The following is a 17,240-nucleotide window of genomic DNA, read 5'->3' as shown; positions in this document are numbered from 1 at the left end:
ACGTCAAGACATAAATACGTGCCCACAAAATACTACGTGCAACTAAGTATACATATATACCATGTATATAGAAATATATAGTCAGGTGTATCAATGTAAGTGAAGTTGCTTGATGTGGCAGCCACAATTTTTGACTGCTGAATTATGCACAGCGCAACAGCAACAACAACAACAACAATAAAAGCAAAGGGCATTAGCTTAAATTTCGTCAGTTATTTACGTAGGTCCATGCCACACGCTGTGTGGCAAGTAACTTCTGCTAACGGCGATTTGTTTGCACATCTTCTTTTCTGTTTCTCTTTCTTTTTTTTGCGATTGCCACAACTTGTGGCAATTGTTGTTTGGTTTCGGGTGTTAAGCTGTGTGTCCTGCATACAATAAACGCTGCTCGCTGCTCGCTGAAAGTTGGTTAGTTAATGCGATACAAACGCAGCAGCAGCAATCAACTGCGAGTTGCCTTTTGGCCTCTGCCATGGCAACAACACAACTTTGCCACAACATGCAACATGCAAGCTACGAACTCTGGTCAACTGCAGATTGCATTGCAGCATCATCGTAAGCGTAACCTTTGCCCCTGCAACATGAGCATTCCGATTGCAGCACCACAAATTGCTGCAGCTAATCCTGGACTCAACCTTTGGGCTTCAATGCACACGTCATTCAAATGCGAATCACACACGATGACACTTTTAATTAATACATCTGAACGTCAAGTCAAATTGTGGCAATCATAATTCCTCACTTGATTAGCTTGATTGATTTGAATTAACTGAGCACTCTCTTAAGCTTCTTTCAATTATTTCTCACTTGCACATAGTTTCGCTTTTATTTTACATTTTCCACAATTTTTTTTTTTTGTGCTGAGCTGTGCAATAGTGAAAATCCGCTTGAGCTGCTTAAATTGGCTGCACACAAGAACTTCACTCTTACGATGCGATGGCGCAGCACTTTGCAAGCGAAGGCGGAACGAAAAAAAAACGAAAACAACGAAAGAAAAACAAGTAAGAAAGTTACAGTCGAGTGTGCTCGACTGTGAGATACCCGCTACCCATTTTTAATAAAGGCAAAATATTGCGGTATCATTTTCAAAATATACCGAAAATACTAAAAAATACTAAAAAATATACCAAATGGTATGTTTGGTATATCGATGTAGTACACCATTCAAAATATACCATAAACGGCACAATATACCAGATTGTCAGCCAAAGCAACTAAGACCCCCTAGTAAGTAGGCGTTTTTGCCCATACAAAAGTATTTCTTTAATAACATCCACAATTTTTATCTGAACGCAACCAAATTTTCAGGAATCATAACTATTACAGTAATTATTATATATACCAAAATTCGTAGCTCTAGCTTTAAAATTACACTTGTTATTCGATTTTTTTGATTTGCGGGGGCGGAAGTGGGCGTGGCAAAAATTTGAAACAAACTTGATCTGCGTGCAAACATAACAAATGCTGTCGAAAAAAAATTATAGCTCTATCTCTTAAAGTCTCTGAGATCTAGGTGTTCATACGGACGGACGGACGGACGGACAGACGGACAGACGGACAGACGGACAGACAGACAGACGGACATGGCTATATCGTCTCGGCTGTTGACGCTGATCAAGAATATATATACTTTATAGGGTCGGAGATGCCTCCTTCTACCTGTTACATACATTTCCTGCCGGCACAAAGTTATAATACCCTTCTACCCTATGGGTAGCGGGTATAAAAACGGTTTAGCATACGCCTTCGCGTTCGCCTAAAAGCATGCAGCACATTTTTTTACACTCCCATGCGCTTATTTTTAATTATCCAGTGCAATCCATGGACAAGAATTCAGCGACCGCAACAGCGCGAGAAAAATGAAATATATGATGTGAAATGAAAGAAAAGCAAAATGGAAGAAAAAAAAAATGAAATATAATAAAAAGGGGAAATGAAAATCATAAAAAACCGCAGCTCAAATAAAATGCAATCTAGAATAAAAAAAAAACCGAGGAGCAAAGCAAGAGCAGCGAGAAATGTCTGACTGACCTGCAAAATGAACACATAAATCAGGATAATTTCAAAAGAGGGGGAGAGAAACAAGGAAACAAGGATAAAGGACGCTGTGTAAAATCGCATTAATGACCCACGCTTGGCGACTTGACAAAATCATAATTCCCTCAACCCATTTGCCAGTGCAAACCAAAAAAAAAAAGGAGAGCGAAGAAGAGCTACAATTCCATATGATAAATAACATATGAATAAATATGAAATGCGATTCCGGACAGAACGCAATAAAATGCAATAAATGCGAGTCCAGCGCAATGCAAATATTAGCATTTCTCTACGTGTATTTCTTATTGCTTATTGCATTCATTTCATTTGAAAAACATGAAATATATATCATATATAGACATACATATATGTATGTATGTATATTGGTCGACAGTCGACAGTTGAGTGGGCGAAAAGCGTGTACAGCAAATAGCTTGAGCCTCTAAATGAAGTAAAGCCATTTTGCCGGAGCTTAATTGCAGCATTTATATGTGCTTTGGAAAAATTCCATAGCATGTCTATGCTGTCACATTGTGATTTGTGCCAGAGCATTTCAAATGGAAATGAAAAATGAATATGAATAGTGCCCATTTGTCGTCATTTTCTCTTTTCTCGTTTTTTTTTATTTTTTAATTTCAATGTGAACACGACAGCAGATGTCATTGAATGCGACATGTTTGAATATTGGTTCATTCAGGCGCAGTCAAATGAAAAGTAATAAAGAATGAAATACAAAAATAAATCAAGCTATGATATTAATAATGAGCCAAGCTCTGAATTGCACATAATTTTAATTCAAATTAATCTCGGCTGCCGGAAAAATCAAAATGCTCAATAATTGTGCCCTTTTTTTTTATGTGTTTTATGTTGGCCAACTGGCATATGAAAAATGTGCAACAACTGTCATTAAAAAGGTAACAAACGGCACAAATATCTAACGTCTGTAATTTCCACACACACACACACACACATGGAGAAAGAGGAGGGGGGAGGTGAGTTACGCCCATGACAAATACGCCCGAAAGGCAGCCATTACATTTAATTTCCCCATGGCATATTTTATGCCAACCATCCGCAGCTTAACCCTTTGGTAACTGCTTTCATTTCGCTGTCGCTGTCCAGAACAGTTACAACACACACACACACACACACACACACACACACACATACGCAGAGAGTTACACCCACTTGATATGTACAATTTGAGTGTCATTAGGCGTTCGTTCGCTGCTGCTGCTGCTGGAAAATTAAATGCACATTAAACATTTACGAGTCATATTATGCAGATGACGTTTTGAACGAAGGCATGCCAAAAACAAAAAAAAATTATGATGATATCCAGGCCAACGATCTGGCCAAGATTCCTCCATTCAACTCCCAAAGGAGAGAGTCCGGAACACGACTGTCGAACATTAAGCAAACATTCTAATGACAACCAAATGTGGCCTGATAATTGAACGTTTTGGTGTAGCTCCCCACTTAACTGTTGTCCAGTTGCTTATCTCTCTCACTCTATCTCTCTCTCTCTCTCTCTCTCTCACTCGCAGATTGTATAATGTCCACGTGCTTGGCTTGGCGTTCTCTAAATCCTGTCCAGGTGTGCTTGTGTTTTGTATGTATTTATTTATTTACTTTTCGCTGTTGTTGTGTTTCCTTTTTTTTTCTGTGTTTTTTTTTGTGTATGTTTCTTTTTGGTAGCCTCTTTTCCTGGTAATTAGAGTTTCATGTTTCGCAGCCAAACAACAAACGGAAGTCGCTCGCAGGCGTTGGCAACAATAACAACAACGGGAACAGGCAGAAGAACGTGCTGCTTAATTACAGGCCATTACCAAATATCACACATACGCCATGTGGCCAGCGGCACAGCAAAAGCAAACGAAATCCCAACTAAGCTAAATCACAATAAAGCATCCAGACATCACACACACACACACTCAAGTAAAACGAAACCAAAAACTAAAAAAAAAACCGCAGCTCCAAACACCCTTTTGCTATTAAAGCCAAAAAATAACGAAATGAAATATAGTTTTTAATTATAATTGCTATTCAGCGCAGGTCTTATAAAAGTAAAAAATTACAGAGACAAAAATGAAATTAATAGCTAAATTAAGTTGTCGTAAACATAAGAGAATGCAAATTTATATTTCGAAATATTTTTAGTGAGAACAAAAATATCACAAGGAATAAAGTAACATTCCATGAAGATACAATATAAAAGCAGAAAATAACACAAAAAAAGGAAATTAGTAACTAAATATAGTGGTCGTTAAAATAAGATATATTTTTAATAAAAACAAAAGTTGTGTCAGAAGAAAAGAAGTAACATTCAATGTAGATTGTTAAATTTCGTGTTGTGTTTCGACAACTTTCGGCAGCATTTCAATAATATAAATATAAATTCTCTGGCAAATTTCTTTCAAAATACTGCCAAATTGTAAATGTATTTTATTGTGCAAAGAAATGTTTGTGGAATTTGAACAAGATTTCAATTTGAGCGCATATAAATTTGATTGAAAATGACGAGAGAGAGATAGAGAGAGTAAATATTTATTAGCTTTTTACAGTGAATGTTGTTGTTGGACGATTTGCTTTCAATTTGTTTGCCATGCACAATTTGATGTGATTGCACTCAGTTTGGTTTGACACGGGATCAATGACACAGACATGTCTGCATGCCTAATGGAAATGCTCATAATACACACACACACACACATTGAATATACTTATGTATATTAAATATATATATATGCATAGAGCAGAGGAGTCTTTCCTTTGGCTAAGTTTTAGTGCTTCGAGAGTGAATCGCGCGTCGTGTCGATAACCCAAATAACAGCCCCAAGCAAATGCAATTTAATAGCGAACAGTGGCCACTGCAACGAGTCACGGCAATATTCAGATTACACAACACACACACACATACACAGAGAGAAAGAGCGATAGAAAGACAGGAGTGTGTTGGCTATGTGGCAGCTCGCTCCTGTGGGGCCATCGCCTTTGGAACTGGCTAGCTGGACTCACTTTAATGGCATGCCAGAAACCGGCACGAAATAATTGTTTTCCGTTGAGCAATAATTTTCTATACCAAGACCCTTGGCATTTCACTCTCCCCTCCCCTCTATTCTCACACTGTCCCGACACCTCCATAAAGGTGCCGAGTGGTCGAACCAAAAGCTGCCATAGCCACAGCCACAGCTACGACCAGAGTTAGCTAAAGCTGCCATAGAAGTCTCTCTCTCTCTGGGTTTCACTCTCTGTGAATCCAGTGGACAGGGGAACATGGAATGTTTTTCTTTCTGTGTTTGTGTGTGTGTGTGTGTGTGGCACTGCAAATTGAGTTAAGTGTAAAAAGTGCCAAGCCCAGGTGAGCGCCTCAGCACCTCAGGTGCCTCTGGTGCCTTAGGGGGCGTATGTGTAATATTTTGTGGTGCCCCTCTAATAGCTGATTAGCTTTTTAGCTGGCAGTGATATACGTACGCTTAAAGCCAAGAACGAAAGCAGCCACTGATTGCCAATCAGTTAGCTGGCTAGCCAACTTCTAACCGCAAATTCATTAGCTGAGACAGCGTTGTTGCGTCTCAGTTCTGCAGTTAGTTTCGCAATTTGTTTTGTTTTATTCAATTGCGCATAAATCTCGTTCAGCTAATGAGTGTGGCAAGTGATATTAACGATATTAACACAACTTTCTTTGCAGGAAAATTTTAAGTTAAGAACAAAACTTTAAATGTTTAAAAATGGCATTTTCAAAGGGGTTTCTTTCTTGAGAAAATATTACATTCCAAGAAAAAGAAAACAAATTGGGAAATGCGCACATTGTTTTATCAAATCAATAGCTGGCATTTGAGCCGAATAATATTCGTTAATTATTTGTCAAATTCCAAGAAAAAAGCCTACGCAAAGAGTGTAATAATATGCGTTGAAACTTTAACTTTAAAAATGTGTAGGTATGTAATTTTTGTGGCATTCAAAATGATGCAACATTATTTATTTGGTAAATGAAGCCACTTAAATGACAACAACAAGGAGAACAACAACAACTGGAGCAACAAGTAAACAATGGCTGGCGAGCAAATATACATTTATGTGCTGCTCATCCAATGAAAGCGATATCCCCATGTTATTGTTGGCTTTCATTCCACTCCATTACGGTGGTCAGTCAGTCTGGCAGATGGGAAAGGGGAGACGGGGAAAGGGGAGACGGGGAAAGGGGGAAAGGAGCAAGTGGCACTAACAGTTTACATTGTTGCGTTGCTTGCCTCATTTGTGATAATTTTATAGAACCTGTAAACTAAAGCACCAAATGATGGCCCGTTTTGTGCGCGTAACAAATGGCACGAAAAAACACACACACAGGGGCAACAATAGGGGAAAAGTGCACAGTACACGCCCACATCAGCCACGCCCTCCCCACTGCTATTATTCTCATCATCAATCCCTCAAGCTGCCACAATGTAATGCAGCCAACAACAAGCGAAGCAAGAAACACAGCGAACACGCTAAGAAAGTGAAAAGTGGAAGGCAAGAAAAAATAAAAAAGAAAACAACAAAAAGTTTCGTTTTGCTTTTTCCAAAATGTTTGTTAACGTTTTTCGCTTCCTTTTGTTGTTCGCATCGTTTACCTGCTTTATAACTTTGGTTTCCTTACTTTAAACACTTTCCCCTTTCCCCTCCACCACCTTGAACGGACTGCAAGTGCAAACTTTGCGCGCCTCCCAAACTGAGTGACACAAGATTGCCCAAAATGAAAAGAAAGCCACTCGCAAACACAAAGAAAAAAACCATTAATAGCACAAACATGAACTTCTGGCGAAGCGGTTGAATATTCTCATTGATAAAGCAATTTTCATTTCCCAAGAATCGGCCTAAAACTGTCAATTGAAGCTACTTTTGAACTTGCTCACAAAAATGTGGTAGAGTTCAAAACAAATATTATTTTGTAGTCTTCCTTTTGAAGTGCGGTATTAATTGTAAAATATACCGAATCAATACCGTAAAAATACTAAAAATATACCGAAGGATATAATTAGTATATTGATATAGTACTACATTCAAAATATACCAGAGACTATAAGTATCATATGGTATAAATATTGCAAACAAAAATACCAAACGCTATATTCGGTATATTGATATAGTATTATATTCAAAATATATCATTGAGTAAAAATAGGATTTAAATATTGCATTCAAATTTCTAAAATACATTTCAGGATTTTTTGTAAAACTTTTAATAATAATGCAGTCATAATTTAAATTAAAAGAATTTGCTAAAGCATAGGCACAAAAATGGTTCAATGTAAAAAATTCAAAATCCAATAAATAAATATATTTCTTCCCAAAGTGAAAGTTTTTTTATTATGATTAAGTTTTCAAATAATTTGAAAGAAAAATCTAGGTTTGATATATGTATAAATTAAAAGAATTCACAAAAAATGACCACAAATTAAAATAAGATAAAATTTATATATTTTTAATCATAAGCAAAGCTGTAGAAATTAAATAAAAATATTGCTTTCAAATTTGTAAGCTTTTTTTATAATTTAGTTGAAAGTCTAGGACTTTATCAGCTACAAATATTTATCAATATTTAGTTAGCGAAAAGTTTCGATTTAAGTTTTGCAATAGCAAAAAACTTTGCTGCTCTTGCATTTGACGCGCACTTTATTTACATGTAGCTCATTTATTATGTGTGCCTCATTATCTGGCATTTAGTCAACGTCCAAACGTCTTTGGGGCATTCAGTTCAGTTTGCCATCAGCTGCGATGTGCTGCGCATTGTGTGGATGCGTTGTCAAGGATCTTAGTGTCATCGTATGGATAATGCATACCACGCTCCGGCTGCTGAGGCAGGCTTCACTCGTTCTCTGTCGCTCAAAGTTGTCTCTCTCTCTCTCTCTCTCTCTCTCTCTCTCTCTTTCTGTCACTCCTTCTCCCCAACTTTGACTGAAAGCAGCGTTAAGGCCATGCCATGGCTAACACAAACGCAAAAACAAAGAAAAAAAAAATTAATGCGAAATGGCGCAACGCGAAAAGGACTTTGATGATGGCAGCCAATGAGCGAAGCTAAGCGACAACAAATTGTTGTTAATGACATTTTAAGCAGTCAAATGAGGCGACTATGTGGCAGACAACGAAGACAGCTCAAGCAGGATGAGCATGAGCTAGCTAGCTGCTCTCGCTGCTTGTCAACAACATATTGAAAACTAAGCACAAAATGTTATAAATATTTGAAATTCAAACGAATTCACAGAAAAGAACAAGACACACTCGAAAGAGAGAGAAGATTGTGGGAGAGTGAGCAAACAGACAAGTGATTTTAATTGTGCTTTGTTGCTCCTCTCTACTTGTTTTTGCCAGTGGATAAACAGAAGTAAGCCGCCACACACGCACAGAGAGAAAGATACAATTAGTGTGTGTGTGTGTTGGTGTGTGTGTGTGTGTGTTTATGCGGGCCCTTGCCACATGCTGTTGCCACCGCAGATTGTTGTGCAGTTTTAAAATTTAATTTACACCTGCCCCCACGAAATTAATTTATGCAGCTGCACTGCAAACAAACGCATAGAAAATGGAAAATGGAAAAACTATTGTCAGCCGCAACACAAAAGCATTCAACTACGTACATTTATTCAATTGTTGACCTGCAAATGCCGTAAAATACGCTTTTGAATAAACCCTTATGCCACACACACACACACACACAATGCGAGTCCTTGATTAGTTTCACATTCTTTGGCGCTCCAAAAAAATACTAAATAGAAATTAATCGAACATGCCAAAAATGTTTTCTATTATGTTTGCGGTGTTTCACATAAATTGCAATTAGCGAGCAAAGTGCCAAAATATCGATTAGTTTGAAAGGGGTTTTCGATAATTAATTCTAATGTTTGTAATTTATTAACAATTGTTTGATTGCATACCAAAATTTGTATACCAACTATCCATAGGGTAGAAGAGTATTAAAAAAGGCAAAAGGAGACATCTCAGACCCCATAAAGTATATATGTACATATATTCTTGATCAGCGTCAACAGCCGAGACGATATAGTCTTGTCTGGCTGTCTGTCCGTCCGTGAGAATAGCTAGATCTTAGAGACTATAAGAGACAGAGCTATAATTTTTTTTCGACATTACTTGTCATGTTTGCACGCAGATCAAGTTTGTTTCAAATTTTTGCCACGCCCACTTCCCCCCCCCCGCAAATCAAGAAAATCGAATAACAAGTGTAATTTAAAAGCTAGAATTTCGGTATATACAATAATTAATGTAGTAGTTGTGATTCCTGAAAATTTGGTTGCGATCAGATACAAATTGTCGAAGTTATTAAAGAAATACTTTTGTATGGGCAAAAACTCCTACTTACTAGGGGTCTGAGTTGCTTTGGCTGACAATCTGGTATATTGTGCCGTATATTTTGAATGCGGTATTATATCGATATACCACATATACCATTTGGTATATTTTTTAGTATATTTGCAGTATATTCGGTATATTTTGAGAATAATACCGCAAAATATATTGCTTTTAATCAAATTGGGTAGCGGGTATATCACAGTCGAGTACACTCGACTGTAGCTTTCTTACTTGTTGGTACATACAATAGTAACTACAGTATTTATGATCTCTGAAAAACTAGTTGCGATTAGAACAAAATTGTATGTTATTTAAGAAAAGCTTTTCTATGGGAAAAAACGGTCTTAGTTGCTTTGGGTGACAATATGGTATGTTTTGTATTCTATAGTATATTTTGAATGGAGTACCATATCCATATACCAAATATAATCTGTGGCATATTTTTATATTTTTCGCTGTATATTAGTTTGGTATATTATAAGAATAACACCGAACTGCTTTGCATTTATTCAACATGAGTAACGGGTATCTCACAGTCGAGCACACTCGACTGTTGCTTTCTTACTTGTTTAAAATTCCTTTTGGCTTACAATCTGGTATATTTTGATTGTAATACTATATTAATATACCAACTAAAATCTTCAATGTATTTTAGTATTTTTGCAGTATATTAATTTGGTATTATAATAAATTATACCGCACTGCTTTCATTCAAAGCTATCATGAAACATTATTTTCTTATTTCTCATTTTGCTTTAACTCGTGCTGCAGAGTATTGGGCAATTAAGTTGTATATTTGGTTGTCTGTTCGAAGGTTTTTCTTTTGTTTTTCTGACACAGTTTCCTGCTGCTGCCAAAATATTGTGATTCTATTTTCGGCTGCCAATTTTTATTTGCCACAACGTGTGGCATGGAAATAAATTAAAACCAAATAAAATGAGAGAATGAAACTGAAACTGAAATGGAATAAAATAATAATAGAGACAAGAAGCAAGCTTCACTTTTGCTCTACACAGAGTAGAATCTCAGCCAGCGGCTTCAATTCTTATATATGCTGAGATAAGTGAGAAAATTGAGTGAGAAGGTAGATGGAATATTTACGTACAGGGGTCTATTGGCACGTTTAGCATCGCAAACGAGCAACCGTTAAAGACAAAGCGAAGGGAGCAGAGACAACAACGAGGAGTCAAGGAGTCAGTTGCCAATGACTCAAGGCAGCAGGTAGTCCACGAATTAGGGAGGCGTGGGGGCGTGGCTAGTGATGCGTTGCCATCAAACTCGCTGAATAGCTAGCAAATCCATACAAATTGCTATAGAAATTGCCGTCAAATTATTGATAGGAGTCGCTTAGAGCGGATGTGTCTCTGTTATCAAGCAGCTGCCAAACTATATATATATATCGTATATATATAGTATGTATATATGTAGATATAGAGGAGAGCGTGTTAATCAGATTGCTGCCTGGCAATTTGTGTAGCGACATTCAATTTGATGTTAATGTTGCGTTTCTTTTTTTTTTAAGTGTCGCCGCCACACACATCGTTTTGCACTTGTAATTGCATGATAAAGTGCTGCAAAATGACGGTCGTGATTTGATGAACACAACATGGCCACACACACAAAACGCACACACACTTGCAACATGTTGCAGCACCACTTGCACTTGCAACAATTGCAAAAAATACGAAGGAAAGGACACAAAGCAGGGCAAAGCAAGCTCGTTAAAACCCGTGTGAAGCTGCTCCCATTTCTGCCTTAAGCTAAGTCCCACACACACACACACACACTCTTACCCCTGGCACCGCCCCTGCCCCCGCCCACACTCATCGAGCTTTTATTGTTTCCCATTTAAGCATCTCTTGAATGTTACGAGCGTTCCCATAAAAAAAATGAGCAAAAAACGTGCAAAAACAACAACGACGACGGTGATAAAGCAGAAAGAGCCAAGCGGATCCTTTTTCCGCAAATGCATTGGTATAGGTGTGTTGGCATTTTCCACACTACATGTGTGCATGTGAGTGTGAGTGTGAGTGTGTGTGTAGAGAGCGCACAACACGAGTCGCCGTTTAACTGGCACTGCATGTTGGCTTTTTTTTTAATGGTCCATATAAGTATGCCTGCATATGGAGAAGGAGGAGGAGGAGAGAACGAGTCGCTGTGTGTGGCATCTGAAACCCCATAAATGCATATATATATACTGCACACTCATACAAACACACCCACACATACACACAGATAGAGAGTCGCGTTTGTCGGCCATATCGCTGGCAGGCTTATTAACCCATTTGCCAGGCAGCTAATTTGAAAGCAGACCTTAAAACCGCAGCTAAACTGCGACCACAACTTTTAAAAGCACCCCACTCACACACACACACACACACACACACACACACTCACAGCGAGTGTACTCTATATATAGCATATTTATTCTTATGCTGCATGCTACTTTTGAATGCGGCAACAATGTTGCTCTGTAGCAAACCAATTTGCGCTCTTTGATGGTGAAATACATTCATTTGCAGCAGTTGCATTAATAAGCTGCCAAGTGGCAAAACTTTGATAACTTTGAGCTTATTTTATTTAGGCGCAAAATATTATGAAAATAAAAATCATTAATAATATTAGAGACTTACTTTTAGGCCATGCAATAGCATTTAAATTAATTTTTGGATATTATTTTCATTGTGCGATAATTTTGTATATTTAGTACACTGTGAAATATTTTCAATGTAGTACTATATCAATATACTCGTACCAACTACGATATATAATAATATTATATACTTACTTTTAGGCCATGCAATAGCATTTAAATTATTTTTTGGATGTTATTTTCATTGTGCGATAATTTGGTATATTAAGTACGCTGTGGTATATTTTCAATGTAATACTATTTTAATATTTGTTGGTATATCAACTTGGTATATTTTAAGTACTGTTTTGAATAAAAGTAAAACTGTGCAGTTTCATTCTTTAAATATACCACCGAAATACTAAAGTATACAAAAAATCTATATTTGGTATATTTATAGAACTATATTCAAAATATACAGTAGTATAATAATAAAAAGATTGTACTTAATTCAAATGAAATATAGATAAAAATTAAAGAATAATTACGCTCAAAAAAGTATATATTAATGAGCAATAGCATAAATATATTTCAAGTCGATGGCGTTAGTAGCTAGCACTCTCTTTTTTCAGTTATTATATTATTTTGTATAATAATTAACATGTAAATAAATAAATAATAATAAATATACTTCAATTTGAAGAAAGTCCACATCAGCAGAAAGAAAAATGAAAACCTTGCGATCTTTAAAAATTACAAATTGCCTATTATCACTAGGCAGCTGCTGGCAAAAGGGGGCAACAGATAAGGCGAGAGGCAAGCAAACAAACAAACAAACAAGCCCTCGAGAACCGGATCGCCAGACTGAACCTGAGCGAACAGCTGTTGTGTGGTGGTCTGTTCCAAAGCAAAGAGCAAAAGCAAAAGCTAGCGACACGTCATGCTGAGATTAGAGCTGCTTAGAGCTGAGCGCGTGACACGAAAATGCACGATGTAGAGCAAACATTTGTAAGCAAATAAATTGAATATGCAGCATAAGTTATTGATTGAACACTTTCTCAGCAAATAAGATAAATACAAGTGTAAAGAGAAGAACAAACATGAGATGAAGCAAATTTAGCCTTTTTATATAACAAGTACATTACTTAGGAACAGAATCAACTACACGCGCTCATCTCTCAGCCAAAGAGCACGCTATAAAAAGAGTAAAACAATTGATAAGCGATTGCTATAAAAATAAGCTGAATGTTTCTCAATTGCCGACAGTGGATCATGGAACGTTGGCAGAATCGTGTGGCTGTGATAACCGGCGCCAGCTCAGGCATTGGAGCTGCTTGCACGCGACTTTTGGTTGCCGCCGGTCTGCAGGTGGTTGGCCTTGCACGTCGCACCGAGCGATTGGAGCAACTGCGACAATCGCTGCCCGTGGAGCAGCAGACACGTTTCCATCAGCGGACCTGCGATGTCTCCGCCGAGGGGCAGGTGAACAGCGCCTTCGAGTGGATCGAACAGCAGCTGGGCGGCATCGATGTGCTAATCAATAATGCGGGCATTGTGCGCGATGGCCAATTGCTCGATATGCCGGTGCCAGAGATCAGCCAGATACTGCAGACGAATCTGATGGGTAGCATTTACTGCACCAAGTTGGCAGCGAGCAGTATGAAACGCCGTGAGATGGCCGGACATTTGTTTTTCATCAACAGCACGGCCGGTTTGGCAGGCTACAATCCAGGACCTGTGGATCCCAGTCTCAATGCGTATACGCCTAGTAAATTCGCATTGACCGCTGTGCATGAGATCTGCAGGCAGGAATTGATCACAGCCAAGTCAAAGATCAAGACAACGGTAAGTGAAAGAGGAATATAAACAAGGTTTGGCTAAGATATCTTTTTATTTGGCAATTTGTTTAAATTCGGAGTAGCTTCCAATTTATTTTCGGAGAGAATGAATGCAAAATATGAAGTATTTTTGTTTTGGCAATTAGTTTCAATTCTAAATTATTCTTGTAGAGAATGAATGTTAAATATTTGCCTTAATCTTATACTCTAAATGGTTAGTTTAAAATGTTGTAATGATAAGATAGGTTTAGCAGAAAATGCGATTGTGAACTAGGGCCAATATATTATATTAGGATAGACAGATGCGAACGTATTTTCATTTATACAAAGCCAATCGCAAAGACCCAATTAAACATTTATTACATAAAGAAATATCTAAATGATATACCACAAAAGTCATGCATCATTATTATCACTTTCTGCTTAACAAATTCACTAAAGAAATGAGTAAACACTATTATTAATGTTTATTCTATTTATATGAACCACAAAAAAGGCTAAAAATAAACATTGTTTTATCTGAAATGCCGCAAGTTTACATATAAGTTATGCCTCTATAATTAAGCTATTAATAATTATTACCAATTTCATTATTTTTTCTTCAATTTCCTAACAGAGCATTAACCCCGGCTGGGTGGCCACCGAGATTGTCTCGGATGAGATAAAGGCGCAGCTGGGCGATGTGATCCTACAAGCCGATGATGTGGCCCAAGCGGTGCTCTATGCACTCTCCTCCTCGCCCAATGCCCAGGTGCAGGAGATAACGTTGCGGGCAGTGGGTGAATGGTACTGATAACATTCTACAGTCTGTCTCTCTGTCCGTTTGTCTCTCTGTCCGTCTGTCTGTCTGTTTGGCTGTGTGAAGTGAGCACGTGTTCTGGGGCTTGTTGTTTTTTCCCTTTCCCTTTCGCAGCGCGTTTGTTATTGTTGAAATGAAGTAATCAACACCAAATAACAATCAAATGAAGGCAAAACGACTCTCGCACACTCACTCTTGCCTTCTCACTCTCTTACACCCGCCATCTCTCTCTCACTCACAGTCACATATTGTGTGGCTTTTACTTTTCCTTCTCTTTTTTTTTTGTGGGCCTCATTTCGTTTTTATTGTAATTGTTATGATTATTGTTGTTGTTATTGTTGGTTTGGCTGTTACAGTTTAACAACAACTCCCCAAAATAAATAATTCAGTTTTATAAATTAATAACCGACTGTGAAAAACAGTTATTTGGGGGCGGCACACACACACACACATACACTAACACACACACGCAGAAAGCTGGCAACTGGGAACACGATATTTACGCTGGGTCAACAACTTGTCGTCGGGTCATTTTTAATGCAGGTCAAATCGATTTTTCAATTCACCTTGAGCTGAGAGCTAAAAGACACAATTGTCGTGTTAATATGCGAGCATGTTGTAATAATAATGCCACAGCACAATAACCGTAACGTAACGTAACGTAACGTAACGATTGAAATGCTTCCATTAACGGATAAGCTCTGTATCGATATTGAAAATCATTGCGGTTGCATATATGAAATGGAAAACATTTACTCAAATAATTCCCGATGGCATCTGAATGATAATTAATGTCAATTAAGCTGATGTAAATTTAAAGAATTGAATTCACTGTTTATCAGATGCGCGACTATAATTAAATAAATTTGTTTATTTGACTACACTGAGATCGTAAATTGTGCTAAAAATACATTTTATTGGTCAAATGCTAAAATGCAAGTCACAATTTAAGGTCTTTGCCTTCTGCAATTAGACTGAGAATACACGATGTACTATATTTACAATGTGCTATGTAAACTGTGGCACTTTCGGGAGCGATTTTGAGGTTTTGTGTTTCAAGTCAAGGCGAAAATGCGCAAAAACAAAAGCGTAAGCGAAAGCGAAAGTGAAAGCGAAATAAAAGTATCTCTCTCAGACCCGGGTCTCAACACGATTTGCTACTTAGGCCGCCATTGGGCCATGTAATTGCACTCGCTTTACGAGCGAGAGAGCGATGCTTAATTAACAAATTTTCAACATTAGCTGCACAAAGTTGAGAGCTTAATCCTAAATCTGAGCTCTCTGCTTTCCATCCATCTAACCAACCCACACATACATCTAATTTTTCTGTTCCATTTTTTTCTTTTTTCTTTTTTTTTTGGCTTTTTTTTTGCGTGTAAAACGCCGTCAGCGACAAGCCAAAAAGAGAGAGAGAGGAAAAAAAACACACACACACACACACACACACAAAGAGGAAGAAAAACTCGCCTGTTATTTATTTATTTTTTGTTCACCCGCTTTTTATTTTGTGTCGGTTTCGGCGGAAACCGAAACTTTTTGCGAGCGAATCCTTTTAATAGCAGCCACTGAACATACTATAGTTCTTCTTCTATTTCACTTTCACCCCCCCACCTCCCCACGTTTCCACTCTTCTTGCCACTCAGTTTGCAGCCATCATATGGGGCAACCCTTTGAAAAGTTTTGTGATATGCGAGAGTCTGTCTGCAACTTGGCTGTTGCTGCTGCTACGTTGTTTTAAGGCACATGAGCCCAGCACCTCTCTCTCTCCCTCTCTCTCCCTCCCTCGTTCTCTCTCGCTCGCTCTTTATGTCAGTCTACCCGTCTATCTGTCTATCCGGCTGCATGTCTGTCTGTCAGGGCTGCCAGCCAGTTAGACAAGTTTTGTCAGCCCCAGCTCTGCACTTCACTCGTTTCCGGCATTTTGTTTTAATTAAATTTATAACAAATGTCATATACTGACACACATACACATCAACACATACACACGCATATCGGATAAACTTTTTACTGGATGAGACGAGAAAAAAGTAAATAAAACTAAAACACAATTTGCATTCAACACTTTAACGGAATTGCAATATCTTTAAACATTTGTTAAGCCATTCGACGAAGTTCGAAGAAACCACCGAGAGCACAAAAGAAAAGTTTTCATCTCCAGGGCTCGCGAGCTTCGTTAAATTCCAAGAAACACCCAGAGTCAATTTTGTATGCAAAGCACATACTTTTTGGGCGTATTAACTAATAATGAACCATTTTCTAATCCCCAACTTAGAGCCAAAAGAACGTAGATTGCATGAAATGGAAAATTATCGAAAGTTGCTCCAAAAATTAACCAGAAAATATGAAGCTTTAATTATTCCTTATTATTATACTGCCAATACTTTGCAAGGTTAAATTTGGATTGTCTTAATTTCATATAATTTTAAACCTATAATTATTAACAGAAAATATATATCGATTCAATTCTACATTTGAGTGCTTCATGTACGTCAGCTCGCTTTCTACGAGACTCCTCTTCGATATCATCGATATCCCATCTGCTATCGATCTATCGTGCTATCAGTATATCGATATGACATCAATATTTAGACAAATTAACATAAAGAAATTTTTAAACTGTTTCCCTTTTCAGATCCATTATAAATGA

General features: G+C 37.6%; 2 protein-coding genes across 2 annotated transcripts in view; one reads left to right on the top strand and one right to left on the bottom strand.

The window, feature by feature from the left end:
* LOC127565774 (dr1-associated corepressor homolog) overlaps positions 1-17,240 on the bottom strand; it is a 99,382-nt gene that overhangs the window by 24,477 nt on the left and 57,665 nt on the right. The window lies entirely within an intron of this gene.
* On the top strand, positions 13,221-14,998 carry LOC117578100 (farnesol dehydrogenase). The gene is made up of 2 exons (XM_034263275.2): positions 13,221-13,801; positions 14,411-14,998. Exons 1-2 carry the CDS (start codon positions 13,229-13,231, stop codon positions 14,585-14,587), a joined length of 750 nt encoding a protein of 249 aa, XP_034119166.1. The 5' UTR covers positions 13,221-13,228; the 3' UTR covers positions 14,588-14,998.

This window comes from Drosophila albomicans, chromosome X (assembly GCF_009650485.2).
Source record: "Drosophila albomicans strain 15112-1751.03 chromosome X, ASM965048v2, whole genome shotgun sequence".
In the NCBI taxonomy this organism is placed as follows: Eukaryota; Metazoa; Arthropoda; class Insecta; order Diptera; family Drosophilidae; genus Drosophila; species Drosophila albomicans.
This window is presented reverse-complemented; position numbering and strand designations above follow the sequence as displayed.